At 36.1% G+C, this 27,522-nt stretch overlaps 1 protein-coding gene and 1 pseudogene across 1 annotated transcript in view; one reads left to right on the top strand and one right to left on the bottom strand.

Annotated features, from left to right (window-relative positions):
* Nucleotides 1–1,181: 1,181 nt before the first annotated feature.
* The window catches only part of Pja2 (praja ring finger ubiquitin ligase 2), an 84,200-nt gene continuing 57,859 nt past the window's right edge, over nt 1,182–27,522 (bottom strand). The window contains exons 6-10 of the mRNA XM_027927537.2: nt 20,811–20,996; nt 17,062–17,173; nt 9,103–9,217; nt 8,595–8,716; nt 1,182–3,827 (exon numbers count right to left, since the gene is read on the bottom strand). Of these exons, the coding sequence (XP_027783338.1) occupies nt 3,702–3,827; nt 8,595–8,716; nt 9,103–9,217; nt 17,062–17,173; nt 20,811–20,996 (661 nt within the window). The 3' untranslated portion in view covers nt 1,182–3,701. The remainder of the gene's footprint in view (nt 3,828–8,594; nt 8,717–9,102; nt 9,218–17,061; nt 17,174–20,810; nt 20,997–27,522) is intronic.
* On the top strand, nt 24,393–24,892 carry LOC114086308 (transmembrane protein 230 pseudogene; annotated as a pseudogene).

Here is a 27,522-nt window from a genome sequence, read left to right as displayed (position 1 = left end):
GAAAGAGCCAACGCCATGCTGGTCTGGAATAGGTATCATGTAAGATTCCAGAAAAGTGTGAGGCTTGAGGGAGGATATGAAGAAGTGGTCACACAAGAGACACAGCTTTTCTAATTTAATAAGTATGCTATTTACACAGAAATCTGGGTGAAACTCCTCTTCTTTTTGATACACAGGAGTGCTTAACCACTAAGTCACATCCGTAGCCCATTTTAAAATTTTATTTATTTTTTTGTACCAGGGATTGAACTCAGGGACACTCAACCACTGAACCAGCCCTATTCTGTATTTTATTTAGAGACAGGGCCTCAGTGAGTTGCTTAGCACTTCTCTTTTGTTGAAGCTGGCTTTGAACTCTCCTGCCTCAGCCTCCTGAGCCACTAGGATTACAGGCATGCACCACGGGCCTGGCTAAAATTTTTTTATTTTGAGACACTGAGTTGCTTAGGGCTTTGCTAAGTGGCTGAAGGTGGCTTTGAACTCGTGATCCTCCTACCTAAGCCTCCCAAGCCGCTGGCATTATAAGTGTGTGACACTGTGCTCAGCTAGGTGACACTCTTCTAACAATGAAACCCATCCCTTGTAGGTGCCAAGTCACTCCATCCTGCAATGGCTGGATAAACATTATAATCACCAGAGGACTGTGGCACAATAGCAGAGGGGTACCATTGCCATTTCTAGCTCTGGATAATATTTTCCTAGCCCATTTATTCTGCCAGGGGAAAATCAGAATTCTAAACTTTCTAAACAAAACTATTAGTTTTTGTCTAATAAGGTGGACATAATCAGCACTCAAACTGACCCTGCTGAAATGCATGAAGTCTCTGAACCCTCTGTAACCCACAAGCTAGATTTGGAGAAAGATAATAAACAAGGTGGACCCCCATCCTGAACTTTGAGAGTTTTGGCAGTCCTGAGTTGATGTGAAACCAGGCTCTGCTGGAACCTACAGAACTGCCCAGAACATTAGGGAGGAGAGGGCGACTACTCCTTCAGAGTCTCCTGGGCAACATTAGTCCACCTACTGCTTCAGTAAATTCTCAGCAGTCCTTCTCAGATTATAGATTAAGGATTAAAAAATCCTGTGATGGGAGCTATTCTAGACTTCCTTATTAGTTGTGTTCTTGCTATTAATCCCTTCAGGGGTTATGTTATAGAAGTGACACGATTACACAATTAAATATTAGAAATGACCACCAAGTATATCCTGTTTATTGTTTATGATTTACACGGAAGATGATGGGCTGGGGTTGTAGAACAATAAACCAATCATTACATTTAGACCTGGGCTTTTGAAAAACTTGCATTCCATTTAAACAGTTCATATATATTTAACAGCATATATATAAATCCAGATCACAAATAACCTTAAGAGTTAGTTAGCTCAGAGATAAACAATTAAGAAACACAAAAGAAAACCACATAAATCTAACTTTAAATATCAGCATTCATATTATAAGAAATAAGAAAATGTTCAAAAAATAAAATTATTAGGTCAAGTCACAACATAAAATAGAGAAATAAGATAAACAATATTTTATTAATAATATTCATACTTCTTTCTAATTTACCTTCATATATTCTTAACTTTTTCAAAAGGATCCAAGATAAGATCAAATAATATTTTGGGGTCTGAACTTGTCAGCCTCAGCTTATACTGGCTTGTTATCATGAAAATCCTAAAACTTCAACTTTCTTTTTAAAAAAATTTAAACTAACTTTTTCCCCTCATAGCAGCTGTTATAGATAGTAGGGAGCCAACAATGAAGGACAGTAACAGATGGAAAGCAAAAAGTACAACAGCTATCTAAAGTCAGCTCTCAACATTGGTGGTTGAGTTTGGAACCAAAACCTCTTAACAACTGGCAGATACTAGCTAAATCTTAACAGGCAGAGAAGAAATATTTTCTTTGGGACAGCTGCTATGTAGGAGAAGAAAACCAAGGTCCCTTAATACTGCCTAAATATAATGGATGGCTTATTACAGATAGATCTGTAACAATGTAAGTTTAACCAGTAAGTGTCACAACTGATCAACACTACTTGAAAAGAAACAGACAAACAAAAAAATCACATTAGTCACGAATTTCCACAATATACACATGAGAATTAATTGTAATCTGATTTGACTCCTTGACACTAACTGATCATCAATGAAATATGGTATGGAAAGATCACAGAGTAGAAAACAAGCAAAGATTAGTTTATACAACAGTGACTATATACATCTGCAGGAAAACATGCTAGCTAATGCAACATTAAGGCCTGAATGTAAGCATTTCCAAAGTCACAGAAGCCCCAAAGAACCCCTAAATTACAAATTCACCACATTACATGCATGCAATGTTCACTTTTGTTTTACCCATAAAAGGATACACAGTATTTTGCTGTAAATACCAGACACATTTACAATATATGCAAAAATTAGAATGCAAGTGTTATGTTCCTTATATTTAAGCCTCAAATGTGCCAACAGTGAAAATTCATTTAAAGAATGGCAAAAAGAGACAGAATATAAATACTCAAGAGAAATTACACAAAATGTAATTGGGAAGCCATATAAATATTCTTCAAATTAAATTATGATGGACCACCTGGATGGATGTACACTAACTATGTGCTTTGCTATTTTACTTGCTCAAATGTGATATTCTAAAAGCCATCGTTCTCTGGTGTTGATATTAAGTCACATCTTTAAGTTAAATATAAGGCTTATGTTTGTACAAACTTGCCTAATGCATGCGATCACCTAAAGGAGAAGCTGTGTCATTTTGGTTAGGGTTATATAATTACAAAGATGATCCTGTCTGATTTTCAGACCTTCCAAAATATTTCAGAACCAAAATTACCTTAACCATATCCAATGTTTATTAAACAAATGTGCCAATAGTATTTTGGACCTTCAGGTATAATTTTAACCAACAGCAAAAGGTTGGCTATCAGCTTAAAAAGGGTTGCATATAGTCTTCTAATTTATCTCACTGTACCAAGCACAGAGCACACCAGATTCTTCATATGCATTACCAACCTTTAGGTACATCTACTATTTATTAAATAATTTATTTTACTACAGAACCATTTCAGGGGGTATACATCTAAGATTTTAAAATTTTGTGATGTTCTGGTCAAAATTTTGGCTTTTGTTTGGCATTCTGAAAAGTCCTAATTGTAAGCAAAGATGAAAAAGTAGACACCTTTCTTAAAAGCTTTCCAGTATTATGAACCAAGAGGTTTTGATGGAGCAAAAGCAAAGGGACCAATGAAAAAGCATGCTTTAGAATTCAATTTATTTCCAATGAAACCAAATTTTACTACTGCTGTGATCACAGTCTTCACATTTGATGCAAATAGGAGAGCTTAGCTATAATCTCTTAGTGGCAGAATTTTCGACAAAATCAATAATGTGTGCCACATGGATGACTATTTCTTTCGGAGTTAACTGATAAGCCTGACTTTACAATTAATACCAACATATTCAACTAAAGAAAATGGATGCACTGCTTTAACATTCAGCTTGAAAATGTTTAGTACTTTCTGCAAACCTAAATTCAGTTTAGAAAGGTTAATATCCTCTTTCTAAACTATGGCATATACTATATATAGCATTTTCAATATATTTATATATAATTATTTGCACATCAGATTTAGAAGGAATTTGCAGATTAACTTTGATAGACTGATCTCATTTCAACCGATAAGGTTTAGGGGGCTTCTGCAGTACTGTCATTTGAAGGTGGGGCATCAGGATCAGGCTCGGAGGAAGCAGCTGCAGATGCTTCGATAACTGCAGGTGGGAAATGACGGCGGCACACAGGGCATGTTCCCGACTGGAGGGGAAAAAACAAGTTAACAACCACCAGAAACATCTTAACTGCCACATAAGTATCTAAATAGAAAAAAAGATAGTTTCATTATCCTAATAACAAATCAAGTATCTGAAAAATAAAACCAAATAAACTTAAAAACCACACAATACAAAAGGACAAATTTTTAATGTTATTTCTTCTGCACCCTATCAGACCGTAATTTCTTTGGGGGAGAAATGTCTTATGATTATGTCTGTACTTTTCAGAGAGTTCACCAAGGGTTGAGAATGTAGCTCTGTGGTAGAGCACTTGCCTAGCATGCTCAATGCCCTGGGTTCAATCCCCAGTAAAGAGAAATTCACCTTTTATTTAGTACGTTTTAAAAGAGTCTCCATGCTTGGCACCGAAGCCAGTGGTAAAAAGTGAGCAAAGGATCATAGAGCATTTCCTCATGGAAGTCAGCATTTAACTCAATAATGACCTGAACTAAATTATTATTATTTCATCTATTATGCAAATATTAAAGAAACCATACACATACTTATCCAATTTATTACTCCAGACTTTTCATATATAGAGAGTTTATATATAATATCTTTATATATGTAGATATATATAAAAATGGACCTCAGACCTTTCTTAGAAGGCATGTTAATACCTTTCTGAGAAGAACTGGAGTTAAATGCCTTCTTCTTCTTCCTCTTTTTTTTTGGTACTGGGAATTGAACCCAGAGGTGTTTTACCATTAAGCCACATTCCCAGACCTTTTAATCTTTTGAGACAGGGTCTCACTTAAAATCTTTAGGGCCTTGCCAAGTTGCTGAGGCTGCCCTTGAACTTGCAATCCTTCTGCCTCAACCTCTTGAGTCACTGGGATTACAGAGTATGCCACTATGCCTGGCATTAGATGCCTTTTAAATGACAAAGTAATTCAACTGGCAGACCTGGGAATGAGGGAAGGAAGGAGATGTCTTTATACTACAGATAAGTCATTAGATGCCAGATCATTCCTTGCCAATCTGGTATTTTTCCCAAAGAAATCTAGACAGAAGGAAGGATGAAGATATCACGCTGTTGAAGGTGACAGAAAACTGCATCTTAGGAACCTTCTTTCTGGGGGGAACTGGGAAAGGCTTTTCATTAAGCAGTCTCCTTACAGGACAGAGACTCAACAGGACATTATCTTGGGTTATGGCAAAATTAAGAACAGTTCCAGGTATATTTACAATTTACGAATTCAATTCTGTGAACATTTACTTATCAAACAGATTGGGCCCTATTAGCAACATTTTAGAGTCAGACACATGAGTGCAGATGAGGTCAACCACATACCAATTGTGTAACATTGAATAAATAATGATCACTGAAAATGGGAAGATGGATACCAGTATGTCCTCAGGTAGTTATGAGGATTAAATGTGACAATATAGGTGAATCATCTAGCAGTGCCTGAATCACAGCAGGCGCACGGAACACTGATCCTTCTCAAGTCTCTGAATCTATCATGGGAATTTAAAGAAAGGTTATGTTAAAAATAGAAAAGGTAGCATTTCAGCTGTATCTACTTAGATCATCTATTAGATGGTATAGATCGATGATCACAACAGGCTTCAAAAATAAATGCACAGAAACATAAGGAAATATGCAAATAAGTAAATATAAGACAAAGGTTGGGGGTGAGGTCATAAAAGACCTTGAAAGCCAAAACAAATTATTCCACAGGTGACCAAAAATCAATCTCAATTCCAACATCTTCCCCTACTCTTTTTTGGGTAGGGAAGCAATATGATCAGAGCGAGGTAATATGTTGAAAGGAGATATGGACACAAAGTAGGTAATTACCATAGTAGTTAAGCCAACATGGGTTGAAGATCTACTGTGTGGGGGTAGAAATGAATGAGAGAATGGACCTCACAGATATAAAGGCATACTCAACACTTGATGGCTCTCCATTTTGTTCTTTCCCACTAAATTTTTAAGAAATATTTTATTAGTTATTGATGGACCTTTATTTGTTTACATGTGGTGTTGAGAATCAAACTTATTGCCTCACACATGCGAGGCAAATGCTCTACCACTAAGCCACAACCTCAGCCCCTCCCACTAATTTTAATAACATCTACTACTACCACTACCACCACAGGCATTCCGTTTTAGTAGTTCTTTTCTATTTAATTCTGGTTTTAATTACTACTAACTTTACTGCTATTTTTCCAGGCACTATATCAATTCGCTATGAATTATTTACTTCAACCATTATAAAAGCCCTAGAAAAGTGGATATATTGTGTTAGTTCAGTCATCTAGGCTGTATCAACATAATGCCAAATAAACTGGTTAAGAAAAATCACCTAGCATTCTAGTTCCCATATTACATTCTCAGGGAGGGAAGAGATCAAAGAAAACAATATTTTACAAATAATTCTGAATCCAAGATCATGCCTCAATTCTGAAGGCAGGAAATCTTATGAGAGTTGAAACACTCTTGATCACCACACAGGCAATACATATCAAATAGCAATCATGTTGGTAAAGTGCTGTTTTTTAAGTTGTATCATAAATTAAGTTTATATTTGTGCTTTTGTTAGTAAAGCCATCTCTAATTTTTAATTACAGCTTTGATCTGATAAGATTTTTTTTTTTTAACATTTACTGGGCATTCACCACATTCCAGGCACTATGGATTATCTCGTTTAGTTCTCATATTATCTGATATATATATCATCATAATTACCATTTAACAAATGTTAAGAAATTAGAAAAAAAATCTGGCATTAATCAATTATATAACTTTGACCTTAACTCAAATGAGCATTATAGCTCATAAACATGTTTGTGTTCCATCAACCTAACTCTAAAAGCATTCTAGAGCAATTCTCTAAAATAACACATAAATTTAACGTAATCACAATTAGCAACCTAAAGTGAATTCTTTTGGGGATAAGAAGCAAATGGATAAAACTATCTGAGAAGTCAAATAGAAAAAAAAAATGCTGAAGAATATGCAAAATAATAAACAGAAAAAATAGCATGTACTATTAAAAATAATAAAAAATTTAAAAAGACATCAGTACTACAAATATTAGTGAAAGGGTTTAAGCAACTTGGAAAAAGTGTGGATATATACATCAATGGATGGGAACACCAGTTATTTGGGGAGCAGGAGCAGTAGTGAGGAAGAAAGGTAGAATTGAGCAGGAGAACATAAGAGATTGTAGCAAATAGAAAAATGTGCAAATAACATTTTATAAAAGAATACAAAACTAAATAATACAAATTTGGTATGCTTATAGACATATAACAGGAGCTAATGGCAACAATTAAATGATGCATGTGAGCCGGGCATGGTGGCACACCCCTGTAATCCCAGTAGCTCGGAAGGCTGAGACAGGAGAATTGGGAGTTCAAAGCCAGCCTCAGCAAAAGTGAGGTGCTAAGCAACTCAGTGAAACCCTATCTCTAAATAAAATACAAAATAGGTCTGGGGATGTGGCTCAGTGACTGAGTGCCCCTGAGTTCAATCCCTGATACAAATATATATATATATTTGATTCATAAAGGAATAATGAACATTTCTATGTTGGATTTTAGTTTCGAGAAAATGAAGTGGTCATATGAGTGCGGGGGGCGGGGAAGACAGCAAAGAAAGAGAAAGGAAAGAAGACAGAAGGCAGGAAGGAGAGGGGAGGAAAAAAAAAATGGAACAGAAAAGAAAAAAGTGGTTGTCAAAAAGAGAGGGAGTTAAAACCATAAGTAAACGAACTAGGAAAGGTAATTTTGGAATTCCTATTGAGATGGTAAATATCCTTCATATAAAACAGAGATGACAGAAGATTTAAGTAAAACTCTTATTTTTTAAGTAGTTTCAATACATTTAAAAATTGTTAGATAAGTATTGAAGGACAGTGTATAAAAAACAGAATAGGAGGTACTTGGTAGGTTATTAAAATTCTCTCACATTGCTGGGTACAGTGGCCCATGCCTGTAGTCCCAGAGGGTTGGGAGGCTGAGGCAAGCGGATTGAGAGTTCAAAGCCAGCCTCAGCAAAAGTGAAGTGCTAAGCAACTCAGTGAGACCCTGTTTCTAAATAAGATACAAAATAGGGCTGGGGATGTGGCTCAGTGGTTGAGTGCCTCTGAGTTCAATCCCTGGTACCAAAACAAACAAACAAACAAACAAAACTCTCACATTATTTTTGGAAACACCAATCCACATTAGCAGGATACTTGTTTATTGTTGCACTACACCTTGAGTGGTGTCAAAGACTTCCTTGCTTGAGATACTTTTTAAAATATCAAATTCAGGATTGTAATTAAAAATATATTGTTACTGTGTTTTCTTGCTATTTTTCAATGCTATTTTTAAGATGTTATTAAAGCAAAATAGTTCTTTATTATTCCTAATCTGTAGTCATTAAAGACAACCACTCTTTAACCCTGAAATACTGTCTTGCTTTTATTTTTGTACCAGAGATTGAACCTAGGAGCACTTAACCAATGAACCACATCCTCAGCCCTTTTTATTTTTAATTTAGAGACAAGGTCTTATTAAGTTGCTTGAGGCCTCACTAAGTTGCTGAGGCTGGCCTTGAACTTGACAAACTTCTTGCCTAAGCCTCTTGAGTTGAGAGGATTAGAAGTTATGTGCCACTGTACCCAGCTATATTTCAAAATAAATAAATATTTATTTCATAGCTAAATAAAACAGGCTTAAAAGAGACTATTATCATCATTAATGTGTAGGAGACACTATTAAATATTAATTTTTAAAAAGCAGATTTAAAACTCACCTTCTGTAGCCAAATTGAGACACAAGGCTTGTGAAAGAAATGGTGACAGGGCAACTCTGTTGCTATATCATCTTTAATATACTCACTGCAACAGATTGGACAGCATTGTTCCTGACCAATAGCTGAAAACAGTAAACAATTTAGTTCTATCAATCACATAAAGTTCAATTTTAATAAAAATATAAATCAACATATTGACTCATAGATGATACAAAAGAAGTAGACTTGGATCGATTAATTGGCAAACATGTGTTTCTGCATAATACACGACAATTTGGCATTTACTAAACATCGCTTTTGTAGAAAATTTGACTGGGGAACATTTGTCTCAGTCTATCATGTTATAATTAAACATATTCTACTAGGTGAAAGTTTGTCAGCATCTGGTTTCAACAGAAAATCAGATGATGGATTCTAATAGTCAAGTATTTCATCTTCTAGTGCACTGAAAATATACTTAAATATGCAGCATGTGTCATTCAATACTTGAGATCAACTTTGCCCTTACCAGTGTGATCTTCAAGAACAAGGGTTTCTGGAAGACCATCAATGCTTTCCTTACTGGCTGGTGGATTGGCAACCTCAACATCCACTGCCAGAGACTCTAAATGTGCCAGTGCAGTCTGAAAAAGAAAAGTTACACTTCTATTAGAAAATACTTTAAAACAGTATTAGAAAACTATTGTTAAGGTATTTTACAAAATTACATTTACCATATTCTTTTTCTGTTTCCTTTGTTTAGTCCTTTGCTCTTTCCAAAAGAAACTACCATCATCGCTATTAAACCAAAACATTTTCTCACACACACACACGCACACGTATGCAAAGCTCTACTTCTCATGAGTAAAAATATAATTTGTCTCAATAATCATCTAATTAATTGCCCATTACAATTATATTTTCAGAGGAGTGGTTATGTCTTCCAACTTACGGCTTCCTGTGTAGGATGAACAATATGAAGAAAGTAAACACTTAAAAAAGGTTCATTTCATGAAAGATAAAGTATTAGGAAGGATGGAAAGAACAATAGATCATATGACCATCTATCATGAGTTATTCTCATTCTTTTGAGTTCCATTAGACCAGAACGGCAGTTAAGACCTTTATATTTTACCTACCACTTGTACAAACACAAGTTCTCAGTGCACATGCAGCTTCCTCTGCCTGGCACTTTCTGTACCAGGTTTAAGTCCCATCAGTTCCTCAAGGACTGGGTAAAGTCCTGTCTCTTTTAGGAAGTCTATGTCAGTGGTCCTAAACCATACTGGTATCTTCCTTCTGAATTGCTACCATATTCAAATAATTAATATTATACAGTTAAATAATTACTTGTTTGTATTATATCCTAATTACAGCATCATAAGGCTTCAGAGTCATAAAAGACCTTAGCATTAGTCTGTTTAATCCAGCAATTCCACTTCTAGGTATATACACAAAATAACTGAAAGCAGAGACCGAAATGAATATTTTTACAACTATGTTCACTGCAGCATTACTCACAATATCAAAAGGTAAGAGGAGCAACCTGTCTATTGATTGGTTAATGGATACACAAAATGTGATACATGTATATTCAGTGGAATATTATTCAGCCTTGAAAAGCCAGCCCCAGCAACTGCGAGGTACTAAGCAACTCAGTGAGTCTCTGTCTCTAAATAAACTACAAAATAGGGCTGGGGATGTGGCTCAGTGGTTGAGTGCCCCTGAGTTCAATCCCTGGTACCACCAAAAAAAAAAAAAAGCTGTTTTTTCTATGTAGAAAAAGAATTATGTCTGATAACACTGTAGTCTTTTAGTTAGTAAATATGATCTTTTATATATGCCTAAGGATTTAGCATAGACATTTCTACAGATATTGTATAGACTTAAAATAGAGGATAGGGCCAAGCCTAAATCAAAATCAGAATTAAAAAAGGAAAAAGCAAAAAGGTTCATCATAAGTTTATGAACATAATTAATAATACTGAACACCAAATTTTACTCTGGATTTGCAGAGGCAGTGCAGAAAGAAAAAACGTGTGCCAGTATCTGGATTATTGCCCCACAGCTCCAAATTCACCCCCCTACCCCCGCTCTATGAAAATAAATCTGGACCTTTCAAGTATTTTCCCTTTGTCAGCTAGCATGATCTTAATAGGGAGAGATCACAAAAGGAAATGACTTTTGCACTGTGGTTCCCTTGAGCCTGTTGGGCAGAATCCCAGTGTGCGAGGCTTCCCTGTGCACAGTGCACCAGGTTCCTTTAGTGCCTAGCTACTGCAGTATAAGGTGGCATCAGCTTCCTGGCATTCATCCTAGGTGGTTTTGTAGAAAGTGTTTCCAGTGAATCACTGCCCTGTGAATAGCTTCTCAGGAATCCCAGAGGGCAGAAACCCAGCAAAGTTCCACTGCGGTCATGTCCTCCCCGGCAATGTCCGGATCTCAGCTTTGGGATGGAGATGAAGAATACTCCATCTTAGTTTGAAAGTTATTCCTTAAGTCTGCTATTTCTCTATTCTTTTTTAAAAATATATTTTTTCTTTAGTTGTAGTTGGACACAATACCTTTATTTTATTTATTTATTTTTATGTGGTGCTGAAGATTGAACCCAGTACCTCGCTCATGCTAGGCAAGGGCTCTACCGCTGATCCACCAACCACCTCAGCCCATATTTCTATATTCTTCAGAGTTCACTACTTTATTCTAATCTTAATAATAAGGTGATCCACAATCTCCTGTTGGAGGCGATAATAGTTTATTTTAAACTTTCCCTGTTCAAACTATTATTTTCTCTCTTGTGACTGATACCACAATGACACAGCTTTTGGTATTATTGGGAGTGGTCGAGGACACATACATGCAAGAATAAGATTTTTGGATTGTTTTGCTTGGGCTGCTGGTCTGGGGTTGAGTCCAGTCCTGACTTTACTTCCAGTGGAATGGGATGCTATTAACCTAAGCTCTATAGTGCCATCACAATTAATCAAGCTATCATTGTGGTTCACTGTGATGAAGTGTTAACTGAAGCCAGTGTCTTTGGAGCCCAGTAACTGCTACACCTGACCTTATGGCAGTAATGAGCTCAATAAAAATTCTGATGTGGGGATGGATTGCTTTGAGAGCCTGTGCATTTATAGAGAAAATCACAAACTCAGGTCTGTTAACTCGCAGCTTAAGACACTATAGGAACCAGAGATTCCATGACAGCCTTAAGAAGAAGCTCTTACTTTTCAAAAATCAAAGGCAAACTATTTGTGCAGATAGTTAACTTAAAATGAGAGCAAAATTCTGTATTGTCAAATTCCTCAAAACTTGTATCATTGACTGGTTAAAAAATGGGACTCTGGGTGAGGGGTGGACATGGTGGCAAACGCCTGTAATCCCAGAGGCTTGGGAGGCTGAGACAGAAGGACCACAAGTTCAAAGCCAGCCTCAGCAACTGCAAGGCGCTAAGTAACTCAGTGAGACCTTGTCTCTAAATTTAAAAAGTACAAAATGGGGCTGGGGATGTGGCTCAGTGGTCGAGTATCCTTGAGTTCAATCCCTGGTACCAAAAAAAAAAAAAGAATGGGATTCTGGGGCTGGAGAAGTAGCTTGATGGTACAGTGCTTGTATGTGTAAGAGCCTTGTGTTCAATCCCCAGCACTGCAAAAACAAACTGACAGACATTCAAACAAAATGGGATTCTGAATCTTGAAATGAGGAGATCTAGTTGAACTCAGATGAAAGTGATGATCTTGAATGGCTGTCATTCTGATCATTGGTTTGAAAACTCTGATAATCTCATTTGGAGTGTACATCTCTTAGTTCTTCCATGCCCACTGATAGAGTTAATAAAAAACTACAGCAACTAGAAAAGGGAAGGACAATTTGGGTTCTAAAACACTTTAAAAATGTAGATTAGGGTCATTCTACCAAGTAAATCATTTCTAATTAGCTGAGGACTTGGTGAAGGCATGTAAAATATAAAATGGATTATTGAAGAAGGAAGCCATAACTACCAATTAATGACCTCATGACCAAATACAGAGAAAGACACTAGTAGCTTTACATGTTTTCTATCTATTTGTTTTTTTGGATGCATATGTGGTAGCCATTTTCTTTTTCTCTCTTCCCATTTCTACTTCATATAGCAGTTGTTAGAAAATAACTTTGCAATTTAGTCTTTACATGAGAGAATATTCAGTGTGACTTAATTTGTGGTGAGATTAACACAACTAATAGTTTTGATGATTTTGAGACTGTGCATCTGGCTCATTTTGGGAAAAGGGTAAAAGCTTTATTTGGAAGAACTATTATACCTTGTTAGGTAACAATATAGCTGTATTGTTGGATGAGAGCTCAAATGTGAGTAGAAAAATATACATGGAAACCAAATAGTTAAAATAATGGACTGTTACATTTACTGAATTATTGTTCCTCAAATCCAAATTCACAATTTTTGTCAGCTTTGTAAAAATGGATCTGGGCCATTTCAATATTTTCCTTTCTAACAGATGGTGTGATGCTAAGCTTTGTTCACAAAGAATGCTGAAACTACAGTTCAGGAGAAACAGGACTTTGCTTTTGAGCCTGGTGTGCTTGCTTGACAGGTTTCTGTGGCAGTCATGGTTTTCTCTAGCACTGATTCCCTCAGGGTATACAGCTTCTCCAGTGGCCAGATCTTTAATTCATTTGACCAGCAATTTCCCCTAGCATCAACCTTGGACAGTTCTGCAGCACAGTGTTTTACAATTGGACACCTTCCTATGAATAGCTTTCCCTGGCACCCCAGAGGGATGACTTCCAGCAAGTTCCAGAGGATAGTTTTCCAGAAAGCTCTGCCAGCACGGCAACACAGTGACTGCTCTGCCATCCAATGAGCCCAGCTGTGCCATTTCCATCAAGACTGGGATCTCAGCTCTGAGGTGGAAGGGGAACTCTTCCTTGGGTGTTCTATCTTAGCTGGACAGGTGGCAGCTGCTCCTTTTATGTACTTTTCCTATTTTTTTAAAAAATAATTATCTTTATTTCTTATTAGCCAATTCCTTGTTACTTTTTTTTTTTTCCTTGCTGAGGATTGAAGGGTGCTAGGTTGCTGAGGCTGTCCTAGAACTTGCAATCCTTCTGTCTCACTCTCCCCCAGTTGCTGGGATTACAGGTGTGCACTATCACATTCAGCTCTAATATCTTGATATAATTAATAATTCTGTGTATCAAATTTTCATATCAGGAGATAGGAAATGAAAGGTAAGCCCTTGTTATCTGCTTCTTCCTTTCTCACATAACCGTAACCAGGAATGTCTTCCAGTTCTCTATGGACTTCGCAAAATAGACTCTGTTTGAAAGAACTCGTCTGTGCTACAAATAAACACTAAGAAGGGATACTATTTATAATAACTTCCTTTCAGGAGGTTATTCCAGGCTAACTATACTTTGATACACACTTGTTTCAATTGGTTCACTATTCCTTTCTGATAAATCTCTGCCTATTTGCAGTGCTAATAAACACCTGGTATTTCATATGTAAAATTTATTTACTGCCTTGGTACGACATATATTTATAAGATGATCTGGGATCATTTATAAGCATTAAGAGTAAAAGAAACCATTTTATAGCCACTGCTATAAAGTTTCACAAAAATTCAAAAATCTAATTCATTAGGCAGTACAGTATATTTTCAAAAGTTATACCAAAAAACCCTAAATTGCAACATATCTAAGTTTAAAGTAGCATATTCCTTCAATCACAAAATTTAATTTCAAAGGAATAAAACAATTTAATTTTTAAATATGAAGATTTATAACAAATGATTTAATGACAAATTTGAAAGAACATCACTGATTCAAGATTTGTTAGATAATTAAAACTTGGTTGACTGATGACTTGACGATGCCTATGAATATAGCCACTTCCTGACAGCTTACCATTATACTAGTATTTTTGCTAAATAACAGTCTCAAAATAACCTACGAGGTAGACTTTATTATTCCTGTTTTACAGATGAGATTCTTTAAGTTCAGAGGTTAATAGGTGCATTGCCCAGGTCATAGAGCCCACTAAGTCAAAAGGTCATCCTCTTAACCTCCGCATGTCATATTCCTACTCTTTATGTGTCTATAGAGTGCCCTTCTGAGTATATTAAGACTTTCCAAGGGGTTCATAAGTGTGGACAATTTTAAGTTAACTTCTTCTTTTTTTGTTTTAATGCTAGGACTATTTTCTAAAACCTTTATTTTATTCTTTTATATGCAGTGCTGAGAATCGAATCTAGAGCTTCACACATATGAAGTAAGTGCTCTACCACTGAGTCATAACCCCAGCCCTTCAATTAACTTCTCAAGTAATCTTTCCTCAAAATGATCTACCTAACAATGTACCTAAAGTATAATGTTGGTTTTCTGTTTCCGTATTCCATTTATACTAACCTTTCTCCCACTTTATTTTAATTTTTAATTTTTTTTTTTGCAGTATGGGGAATTGAACCCAAGGATATTATACACACTGAGCTACACCCCCAACTCTTTCTGTTTTATTTTTAGACAGGGTCTCGGAAAGTTGCAGAGGCTGGCCTCAAACTTGTAATCATCATGATTTGGCCTACTAAATCGCTGAGATCATAGGTTTGCACCATCACATCTGGCTCTTTCTTCCACTTTATAAATAAAAGCATACCTATTACTCATTCAGGGTTGCAATCTGAAGTACCAAGGTCAAAACAAACTTTAACAACTTAATAATAAATCTTTTTAGGTGCCTTTCAATTTTTTGCTTTTAAAAAATTAAAGGAGGTTAATGACTTTTGGCAAATAGAAGAATCAAGTGACAATTCTATGATAAAATTTATGTATGTGACAAGGTTTCTTAAGCCTATATTCATAAAGATGAAAAACAAATACAATTTATGCTCAAATATGGGAAAAGAAGAAAACCTCCATCTCATTAAGAGATTCATTTCCAATAAAATCTGATGTTTAAAGAATTGTTTATCAAAATTTCTATTTATCTTTGATTACCTGGATGCTATTGTTTGCAACTCAATTTATTTATTTATTTAATATAAATATCTATATTTATTTTATATAATTTATTAATATACATATATAGTTATACTTATAGTTATAGATGAACACAACACCTTTATTTTATTTATTTATTTTTATGTGGTGGTGAGAATTGAACCCAGTACCTCATACGTGCCAGGCAAGCACTCTACCACTGAGCCACAACCCTAGCCCCTGTAACTCAATTTAAATAACTTTTATTTCCAGTATTGGGGATTGAACCTAGAGACACTTTACCACTGACCTACAGTCCTTTTTATATTGAGACAGAGCCTTGCTAAATTGCTGAGACTGGTCTCAAACTCGCTGCCCTCCTGGAACCTCAGGCTCCAGAGTGGCTGGATTACGGGTGTGTGGCACAGCAACCGGCACAAATAAATTTTTAACATTAAAATTTTTTAGCAGAGCTGGGGTGTGGTGGTGCACACCTGTAATCCCAGCAGCTCAGGAGGTTGAGACAGAAGGATTGCAAGTTCAAAGCCAGCCTCAGCAAAAGCGAAGTGCTAAGCAACTCACTGAGACCTGTCTCTAAATAAAATACAAAATAGGGCTGGGAATGTGATTCAGTGGTGGTCCAGTGCCCTGAGTTCAACCCCTAGCACCGCTCCTTCCCCCCAAAAGGTGAATGGTTTTCTCATCCATTCTGAAACAATTACTGAATACCAAATTGTTGCCAATGGGTGTATATAAATTTCACTTGATATTCTGCCTGTGTACCTCAAATTGCAATATTTCTCAGTTTTTACTGCAGAATAGAAAATGTTTTGCTTACATTTAGAAAACACAATTCTTTCTTTAATTATGTTGGTATAAGTGTGACTATTTTATACATGTATACACATGCAAAGGCATATTAGTGAACTGAAATGGAAGACCTCCAAGGATATCTTACAAATCACTTCCTTTCTTTTGTTTTCATGACTTCTGACTACTGTGTTGCTGCATAATAAAGTTTGGAAATTTTCTTCCACTCATACACGCGCGCGCACACACACACACACACACACACACTACTTTCACAGGTATAGCATATTTGCTGCCAAAATTTCTCTTGCCTTTTTTCATTATTTGACTAAACTAGAAAAACTTATTTTTAAAATATATTTTTATAAAGTCAAAAGCCCCCAGTATTTTCACATTTAGGAATCTCCATTGCTCTAGTGGATTTCATTCTAAGAAGTCTTTCTTGAAATCACTAATTCTAAAGTGATTCTAAAGTAGAGGAACACTAATAATTATTGAATGTGCCAGAGGTTTGAACTCAGATCCTCCTGCCTCAGCCTCCTGAGCAGCTATGATTACAGCCACATGCCACGGCGTCTCAGTACCCGGTTTCACCTTTTCTTAAGAGTAGTTGAAACAAACAAACAAACAAAAACCCTGAAGCCTTTGACTTTTATCATTTTCTGTCCCATCAACATAGGTATCAGAATTACTAAAATACCTCCATAGCCTGGGCTAAGCGTTCTTCCAGTGCCATATAGGTGAGGAACTGAGGATCCACATAAGAAATAGCTTCAGCCACTCCCAGTCCATCTGCAAAGCCATCAAATAAGCTGGAGGGAAAAAACACAAAACCTGTAACTATGATTTAGAAAATTTTATGCTGAGGCTATAATTATATTAGCATTTCTTGCGAGCAGAAATTCTTAAATTATTTTAATGTTAATCTTGTGGGATAAGGAGCAGGAAGGACCCAGCATAAAAGTTAAGTGCTAAGCATAAGATGTCACTCTCTTCCCCAACAGCCTCCACACTCACTGCACAAAGTCTGTAGGAAATTTTTCTTTTCGTGTTTCAAGGCTAACTCTGAGGACTGCTTAAATACAGTGCTTTTCCCCATCCAAATATTTCCTACACTTCCTTTTCTGTGTTTTCAATTTGAGTGTAGGTGAGAATGAGAAAGAAAATTGTTCCATTTATTTTAATTGTGTCATTAGTCAAGGCCTCTTTTTCTTCTCTCACTTTGTATTGCTTAATTACTTTGGGTTAAAAATATTTTATTTTCTCAGACTTTTCTAATTAATGTTTCTTTTTGAACTCTGATAAGAATTAGGTCTCTTTCATTATTATGCTTGAAAACAAATTTGCTCCTAACTTCATTTTTTTTTTTAAGGAACTATAAGCCCCTGAAGAAAAATACATTCCATTCCAGTATTAATCTCTTTCTTCTAATCCCTAGATATAAACATATTCCTCCTTTTTCTCTTTTCATGGAAATGCTAAGTATTTCAAAATTTGGAAATAAATATTTCCTTGGTACCCTTCTCTCTTTAATCTTGCTCCCTTGGAAGCTACATTCCATTACATTTATTCAATTGTCCTCTCTGTAGGTAATTTCTGAATTACCTAATTCTGAGCTCCTCTGGAACAACTGACACTTTTAGTTGTTTAGGGGGCACTTTGTGTGGATGTACTTCTACCATCTTATAAGCCCAGGATCTCTAAAACAACTTATTTTATCTAAAGACAAGCTTCTGTTGAATTCCCCATCCTATCCAAACTTCAACATGATAGTCAGAAACATCCATAGTCACACAAAATAGCTCAAAAATAGTGTTGATGTCAACCCGTGTGTCATTATTAAAATTACAAATAAATTGCAAAGAGACACAGAAGTGATTCTCATAAAGAACACAGCATAGCTTAACAGTACTTATGAATCAACATGGTGCAAAGGAACATTCTCATACCATCACAAATTTTAGAATCAGAATTAATACTAAGAATTCTGAATCCACACACCCTTGTGATGCTAGAATTCCTTCATCTAACAGTGAGATATAAAGCAAAGAGCCCTGGAGTCAGTCAGAGATTTAACTGATTCACAGTTAACTTGAATTATTTAACTGTGACTGTTTCTTCATCTATAAAATAAAGAGGATCTTTTTAATACTTTTCTAAAAGTCTGGAATTATTTCAAAAATTTCTATTACTTACAAAATTAACTTCACACACTTTATTAGGTTAATCATTATAATCTTAACTTCTTATAGGAAGACAGAGGTTAAGGAGTTATCAAGGAACAAATAAATGGTAATAGGTAGGATTTGTCTAAATCTCTAACCAGGTTTTCTCCATGTCATTTCCTACCACACCAACCTGAGATACTCAAGGTATTTTAAAATACTTACAATTTCAGTCAAAATAAATTAACACAAGGTAGTGGACTTCTCTTATTTTTTTTCTACTTAAAATAAGGAAACAAAGGTTTTGCATTTTTTTCTAAGTAGTACCAGAATTTGACTTTAGACACAAGAATTGCTAATATTTGCCATGGCTTTTCATTTCAGTTGTTAAAATGACATGCTATTTTAATATGAAAATGGAACTCTAGTTTCACCTTATCAACCTTAGTCACTGCCACATAAATTAATGTAGTGCCACACATGCAAATAATCACATGTTAACATATTTAAATTCAAAAGAGCAAAGTTCAAAAATTTTGTTTTAAAATCAATGATAAAATACTTTCCACATTAAAATCCTACTTTGAAGCTCTGCAAATTTTGGAACCATCAGTAACGTCTCTGAAACACAACATATACATCCAGAAAGATCATCAATGAATTAGAACCCAAAGTAAAAGTTTTCAAATTGAAGTTAAAATTATATTCATTAAAGACATAATTCTTTTGAATTGCTATGTGAATTAACCTTTTTTCAAAGATATCTGGAAGTATGTATCAAATCTTGAAAAACACAACATACCTTAGTAATATCAATTCTATTTATCTGTCCTAAAAGAATAACCAGAAATACAGAACATGTTTAATAGTTCATTGCACTATTTCAAAGGATAAATACTCCACTAAATCTTAGTATACCTATAGGCTGGAGCCAGCTACATAATGGAGCTGTAAAAAATATTTTTAGTCCTGAAAACATGCAAGAGAAAAAATGCCCTCATGTGAAACTACAACTGCTTCCAAAGATGTACAGATGATACTAAATGACAATTCTTTAATCTTTATTCTGATCACTCTGAGGAATTACTCAGCGTAACAGAGAGAAGATTTCAAAATTAAGGAGCTCAGGAGGTAGTTAACAGGGAGAAAAAAGAGAAGAAGGAAAAGAAGGAAGAAGCCTCGAGGCCAGCAAGACTGAGACCAGGATCAACTGATTCTCCATTATGTTTGCCAAATCAGAAAATGCATTTGAGAACAGGAATGTTTAAGGTGAAATTTTAAATTACATGCCTTTGATAAAACTCCACTTCTACATCCACAAAATTATTGACAAAAGTTTGTTTTACATACATGACTTTTCCCCTCCTAGGGAGTAACAGGAAAGGATAAAGGATCTCAAGGAGATGGTGAGTTTCTTGTCTGAAGAAATAGAAAAAAGTAGCTAGCTTAGTGAGACCCTGTCTAAAAATATAATTAAAAAGGACAGGGTATGTGGTTTAAGTGATTAAGCCCCCTGGGTTCAAGCTCTGGTGCCAAAATTAAATGAAATGAAATAAAATAAAATTAACTTCCATATTCTACATACAGACAAGGAAAAGGAAGGACAGAGAATGATAACAATATTCTTAAGATTCCTATGATTGAATCACAGGTTTTAATTTCTTCAAGTAGTATTCATTCAGAACCAATTTTTTTTTTAAAAAGATTATGCTGCTGGGTGTGATGGCGAATGCCTGTAATCCCAGTGGCTCAGGAGGCTGAGGCAAGAGGATGGAGAGTTCAAAGCCAGCTTCAGCAAAAGGAAGGCACTAAGCAACTCAGTGAGATCCTGTCTCTAAGTAAAATACAAAATAGGATTAGGGATGTGGCTCAGTGGTTGAGTGCCCCCTGAGTTCCTGAGTTCAATCCCCGGTAGCCCCCCCCCACCAAAAAAAAAAGGATGATTATGCTAAGTGCTGCAGCCCACATGTAGTAAATCAAAAAAACCTAAAGTTCAAATCCCTGAGAAGTGTATAAATAACTAGGTTAGAAGGTGAACTTCATGAGAGCTATAGATCAAAGAAGGAAGAGGTCTCCAGCTGGAGGAAAAGGAGAGTCCATGTCCAAAGTGTCATCTGAAATGAGCTTTGAAAGAGGAGACAATATGAGCTTTGAAGGAGGAAACAATTAGTAGATGGGAAAATCAGAATACCCTTTACCTCAGAAATTCAATTCTTACAATTCAGAATCCTGAATGAATTGTACCCTGAGCAATGACACATGCTCATCACACTGAGCTACATACCTCCAGTCCACATCTAAGTCTTCACTCACACTGGAGTCGTCCTCAAGGTTGTTGTTACCATCTAACATGAAAGCTTCTGGTTGTGCAAATTCATTGGCAGGCTCATTGCCCTCATCACTGCTGCTTTCATTGACTTCATTGTACTGTAACCAAGGAATTTCTCCCTCTTCCAAAGATGTCTGTTCCCTAACACAAACATTTTAAAGGAAGAAAAAAATATTATTTAAAATATATCATTAACATTTTGTTTTGTTTTCGTACCAGGGATTGAACCCAAAGGCATTTAACTACTGAGCCATATCCCCAGCCCTTTATATTTTTTATTTTGAGACAGGGTCTCAGCAGATTGCTCATAGCCTTGCTAAGGTTATGGAGGCTAGCTTTGAACCTGCGATTCCCCTGCCTCAGCCTCCTGAGCTGCTGGGATTACACATGCACCACTATGCCTGGCATTAACATTCTTTATTTTAAAGAATTCTATTTACTGCAACTGAACACTGTTCTTGAAGTACTAAGCTTTTGGTACGTCTATGATTCTAAAAAACTATTTTAACAACAAAATTATTTAAAAAGGTAACAAATTTGTTACAGGGTCATATATGTATAGAAAGTTCCTAATTACACAAAAACATGTTTCTTTGGTTTATGAACTGTCTGTGCTGTGCTCCTACATTTCTTCTTTTTTTTGCAGGAGAAAAATACGAGAAATCCATATTAGACTACTTGAATTTTTAAACATTGTTTTTGAGTGGTTTCCCTTCACAGTTAAAATCTACATTCCTCAACCTGGCCTACAAGTGCCTACATAATTCATGCTTTCTTTGAAACCCACTTCTCCACCATCATTTCTGCCCACACTTGTCCCTGGTCTATTATGTTCCTAATCCTTTTGTTTATTCTTGGAGCACATGGAGATCACTTCTATCTTAGGGATATTTCTTCTACCTGAAATGTTTTTTTTTTTTTTTCCAGATTTCCACATTGTTATTCCCTTCTTGATATTAATGTCACATTGCATGCCACCTCCTCAGACATATCTTAACACTGTATTTAAGTAGTTCTCCAGTTACTAGCTACCACAGCATTCTGCTGATTTAAATTGTAGAATTTATTTTTACCTAGTATTTTCTTATTTGTTTATTTTCAGTAGAATATAAGTTCACAGAAACTGGGACAGACAAATCAATGGTACAGACCAAGAAAATAGGAGGTAAAGGGACCACTTTAAAACAAAAGGAAAAGGACTAGCTAAAGATGATATTGGGAAAACTGGATGCTCACCTGGAGGCAGAGAGGTTTAATCCCTAAGTAACTATCCTTAAATAAATTGCTTTCTTGCCAGGCATGGTGGTGCATGCCTATAATCCTAGCAGCTTGGGAGGATGCGGCAGGAGGATTGTGAGTTCAGCAACTTAGCAAGGCTCTAAGCAACTCAGCAAGACCCTGTTTCTAAATAAATATAAAACAGGCTGGGGATGTGGCTCAGTGGTTAAGCAGCCCTGGGTTTAATCTTGGGTACCAAAAAAAAAAAAAAAAAAAAAACTTTCTGTTTTGAAATCCATGTGCATATATATTCCACTACCATTATCACTAACATATAAAAGAACTAGGAAAAATCATGGGAGAAATTTTTACAAGTCTCATGTCATCCTAAGCTCCTAAGCACAATGAAAAATCTTGAAGCCATAAAGAGATTGCTAAAATTCATAATATACATATTAAAGAAAATGTAAAAAAATGTATATATATAGAGAGATGTAAAAGCAAACCACTAGGGAAAAGATCAACACATAGCAACAGAAGGGAGCAAAGGATATAATTATTTGCCAGAAAAGGAAATTTAAATAGCTATTAAATATATGAAGAGATGCTTTACCTCATGCATAATGTAAACTAAACAGTAAAATACATTTTTCAATGATTGGTAACTGTAAAAAAAATTGATAATACACTGTTGGTAAAAAAGTAACTGATATAACATCCTTTGTAAAGAAATGTCAATAGCTATAAATTAAGAGTCTGCTTTTAGATACTTCTCAAAAAGTATGTACAATGTTTTCTTTGTAGTATTACCTATTAAAGCCCAAACTGAAAAAATTTAAGTGTTTACCAATGAAAATTAGTATACCATACTACGCAGATTTTTTAAAAGAATGAAAGAAATCCTTATGTATGAATACAGAACAATTAAAAAATAGATCTATGAACAAAACAAAAACAAAAGGAAAGTGTTCACAGATACAATGTGCTACCAGTTGTGTAAAAAAATAAAGAAGTACATATATGCTTTTATATAAATAGAATATCTTTGGAAATTCACAAAGGAAATTGGTTATACTGTTGTTGTTGTTTTCCCCCGTTGTTGTTGTTTTATTTTCCTCACACTACACAAATTCACTTTTTAGCAGGTATATTAGACTCTGTATTCTTTTTTGGGGGGGGAGTGGGGGGACTTACCAGGGATTGAACTCAGGGGGCACTAGACTACTAAGCCACATCTCCAACTCTATTTTGTATTTTTTTTTTAGAGACAGGGTCTCACTGAGTTGTTTAGCACCTTGCTTTTTCTGAGGCTGGCTTTGAACTGGGGATCCTTTTGTCTCAGCCTCAGGAGCCCCTGGGATTATAGGCGTGCAATACCATACTTCGCAGAATCTGCATCCTTAAAATGTAATTTTATTTCATCTGTTTAGCAAAAGAAGTTAAACCAGAAAGAACTACTTGGCAATAAATTATTAGCAATTCATTAAATATTTCTAAAACACTAAAGCCTGTATCATTAAAAGGTAAAGCTGTATTCATTCTTACTAATCATATTTCAGAATCATCTTTTCAATTACTATAAACTACAAGAGTGAAATGAGCAGTTATGTGGGTCATCTGACCAATCAATAAAGAGTTGTTTGTATATCAATTTGAAATATAGCTAAAACTAAAAGATGTCTAAAATTTAACAAATGTTCAAATCTTGAAGGTTTTCTTAACTTCAACCACAAGAGTCCCTTTTTCCCTTTGGTCAAAGCCCTATTATATGAACAAGTCAGAATTCTGAAAATGCACTAATTTATTATTATCTTCTAATTTTCTCTTTGCTCCACTTCAGACATTAGTCATTTCTTGATAGATATAATCAGTCCATCAGAATTATGCATTTGACATTGAATGTACCCCATCATTCCTAATGAATATATTCTGGATGCAAAATATATATCAACTGGAAGAAGACTTTTGGACCTACATTTATCTTGGTAATATAAAAACTAGTTTATTAAACAGATACTCAAAAATTACTGTTAAAAAATAAAATCTAGGGGCTGAGGTTGTGGCTCAGCGGTAGAGCGCTCGTATCACACGTGCAAGACCCTGGGTTCGATCCTTGGCACCACATAGAAAAATAAACAAGTGAAATAAAGGCGTTGTGTCCAACTACAACTAAAAAATAAATATTTAAAGTAAAATAAGGTCGGCGGTTAGGTTGGCTGTGCCATGAGGCCTGGGACGCCTTGGCTGGTAGCCGTGGGTGAGTTCCTCTTTAGCTCCAGTCTTAGCGCGGTGCTCGGACTGTAGCTGTGTCCGTGTGTTATGATGCCGTCTTGTACTAATCTGGCTACTGGAATCCCCAGTAGTAAAGTAAAATACTCAAGGCTCTCCAGCACAGATGATGGCTACATTGACCTTCAGTTTAAGAAAAGCCCTCCTAAGATCCCTTATAAGGCCATTGCACTTGCCACTGTGCTGTTTTTGATTGGCGCCTTTCTCATTATCATAGGCTCCCTCCTGCTGTCAGGCTACATTAGCCAAGGGGGGCAGACCGGGCCGTTCCTGTCCTGATTATTGGCATTCTGGTGTTCCTGCCAGGATTTTACCATCTGCGCATCGCCTACTATGCGTCTAAAGGCTACTGGGGTTACTCCTATGATGACATTCCAGACTTTGATGACTAACACTCACTTCAGCCCTGAGACAAGTCACAGTGGAACTAAACTCAGCTTTAAGATATTGAACAGAAACTATGGCTAAGGGCTGAGGAATTATGCAGTTTGCAGATGTTTGACAAAACAATGGCCAGAGTTTATGGTTCCATCCCAAAAATGTTCATTGAGCTTAATTAGCTAATTAGGAAATGCTGTGTTTTTCATCTGGCCGTGGCAAAACTCAACAAGTTTTTCCACATGTATCATGAAAGAATAGCAATGCTAATTGGGAAAACAGGAGATTATCCTGTAGTGGAAAGTGTTACCATTCCCACCCTCTTTATATTGAGCATTTCTTTTAAATAGTCTTCTTTGTCAATTTGTTATTGTAGCAAATGGAAGAGTGTGGTATGTCTAATTTCTTAGTTACTAAGTAATTTAATTTTAAAATATCAAAAGATCTTATCCCCTACACTTAACTCCACTTTCACATTCTGGTAGAAGACCTCCCTAAAACCACATGTTGGTGTGGATCCATCTGTAATATTTTTTCTTTGTTTCTTAGTGACAGGAACCAGGAATTTTTTGAGCCACAGAGTAAGTTTTCAAAGTATAAGCACTGTCTCTGATAACCAATCCTTGACCAGCTCTGATCTTGTTTCCCAATAGGATGGCCTGCATATAATTTGGGTCATTCTATCCTTTGTAGATCAAGATGTTCTATATATCATGCCTTTAAAGACTGAACTTTTGGCTGTTCCCTAATGAAAAAAAATGAAGATAAGTGGTTGCTATTTAGAGTGTATAACTCTATTGGTAGCACCTGGTACTATAGTGTCATTCTGCTGAAGATCTCAAGACTTGGCTTGGATCCCTAGAGGACCACATCCTTAGGTTGATTCTATTTCTTTGCTTGAAAAAGTGACTTATATTCAAAAGAAATTAAAATGTCAGAATCCAAATCCTGGACTAAACATGAGTTAACTTTAGACATAATTCAAAAAACATTTTAATGATTTTATAAAGTACCCAGGAATAACTGTTTTGGGGTAACTGGCATCATGAGTTAGACTCTACTTTCTAGTCATTCATTTACTCTGAGGTTAATAGATTTGAACAACTATAAGCTTGGATGTACCATCAACTGAAATTTTGAAGGCTGTGATAGGGCAATTTTGGGGGGAAAGATGAGTTTGGTTTTGGATATGTAAATGTAGATGTCTCCTTGACATCCAGGTGGTGCTGTGGAGACATTAGTTGCAGTACAGTGTGGAGTTCACAAGAGAGCGTTTAAGCTAGAGATAGAAATGTAGGATTCAGTGTTTAGACATTATCTTCAGAACCTGGGGTTGGATGAGATCACAGGTGGAGTGAGAGTACAGAGAGAAGATGACTTGGGAATGAGGGCAGCCTCCAAGTTTGGGTGCATTTAGAAATGGGAAAGGAGCCTAGGGAATCTGGTATTCTAAAGTTGTTGGGCCTTGTTAGTGAAAATGTGAGATAATATTTATAAAACTTTATGTTGGGCAGTGCTTGCAAAGCTCACACATAGTAGTTTCAGCCAAATTAAATTATTTGGTCTTTTTTTTCTTGTAAGGGGGAAATCAAGATGGAACAGAAAGGTATAAAGTCAAGAGTAAACATTTGCTCTCCAAACTCACCTCCAAAGGTTGTCCAATTAAGTTCCTTATATAGTTTACAGAAATGTTCTAAGCATATAAACATGGATACCTTTTTATTTTTTTAATTTGAGCTTCAATTGTATGGCCCTATTTTTTTTTTTTTTCTATTCTGTTTTGTATAGGTTTCCATGATTTTTTTTTGGAAAGATCAGTTTCCCCCAACCCAAGTGTTGGGGACCAAATCCAGGGCCTCACATGTGCTAGGCAGGCACACTATCACTGAGCCACATACCCACCCCTGGCTACATTATTGTAATTTTCCATTATATGCATGTAGTCTTGGGGCCCCAAGACTTCCTACCTGAAATAGGAATCCCTGTCTAGTGGCCCCCTGAAGGAATGACCTTTGCTGCTCTGTTTGAGCATTCCTGTTACCTGAGTATCTTATCACACATGTAACTTCTTTGCATTGACAGTAACTATACTGGTGCTTAATAGAGGAGGTCTAAGCCTCCATAATAATGGTGAACATTTCTTGAACCCTTTTCCAGATATTGTGCTAAGTATTCTTCATTATCATTTCAATCCTTGAGAAAATCCTGAATTAGGTATGATTCTTACTTAGGCCAAACCTGAATGAATGACTTTAGGGACTGGGCAAATAAAATCAAAGTAGAGGGATAGATTTTAAGAGTAATGGGGACCAAGGTCAAATGTCAAATGGATATCATATAAAAGCAGCTCCTCCCATTTTAAGTCTGGTTAAACCAGGTGTTCTAAATTTGTGACAACTATTACACTTCTTATTAGGCATGTCCAGGACTACTTTTTAAACCTTCATTCTGGCTGGTGTGGCACCTGTAATTCCAGTGACTGAGCCTGATCTTGAACTTGATCTTCCTCTTTCAAGCACCCACCCACTGGCCCTGTTGATGGGATTACAGGTGTGGCCCACTGTGCAGGCTGTACTTTGTTCCATTGTGTAAGCAGGTGGGCTGACTCTACTCAATTCAGACTTTACTAAATGGCCCTCTGCCATCTGTTCTGCAGGCCAGCTGCTCTGCAAACGGTGCTCCCAGGTGAGTGAAAGCCTCTTGGCTTTCTGCTCAAGCCAGCAGGCCCAGTTCATAGACTACACACACTAGCTGGCATAGGAAGCGTCTCATTAGTGTTACC

This window comes from Marmota flaviventris, chromosome 5 (assembly GCF_047511675.1).
Source record: "Marmota flaviventris isolate mMarFla1 chromosome 5, mMarFla1.hap1, whole genome shotgun sequence".
Lineage (NCBI taxonomy): Eukaryota > Metazoa > Chordata > Mammalia > Rodentia > Sciuridae > Marmota > Marmota flaviventris.
The sequence above is the reverse complement of the archived record's forward strand: the minus strand, read 5'-3'. Positions and strand labels throughout refer to the sequence as shown.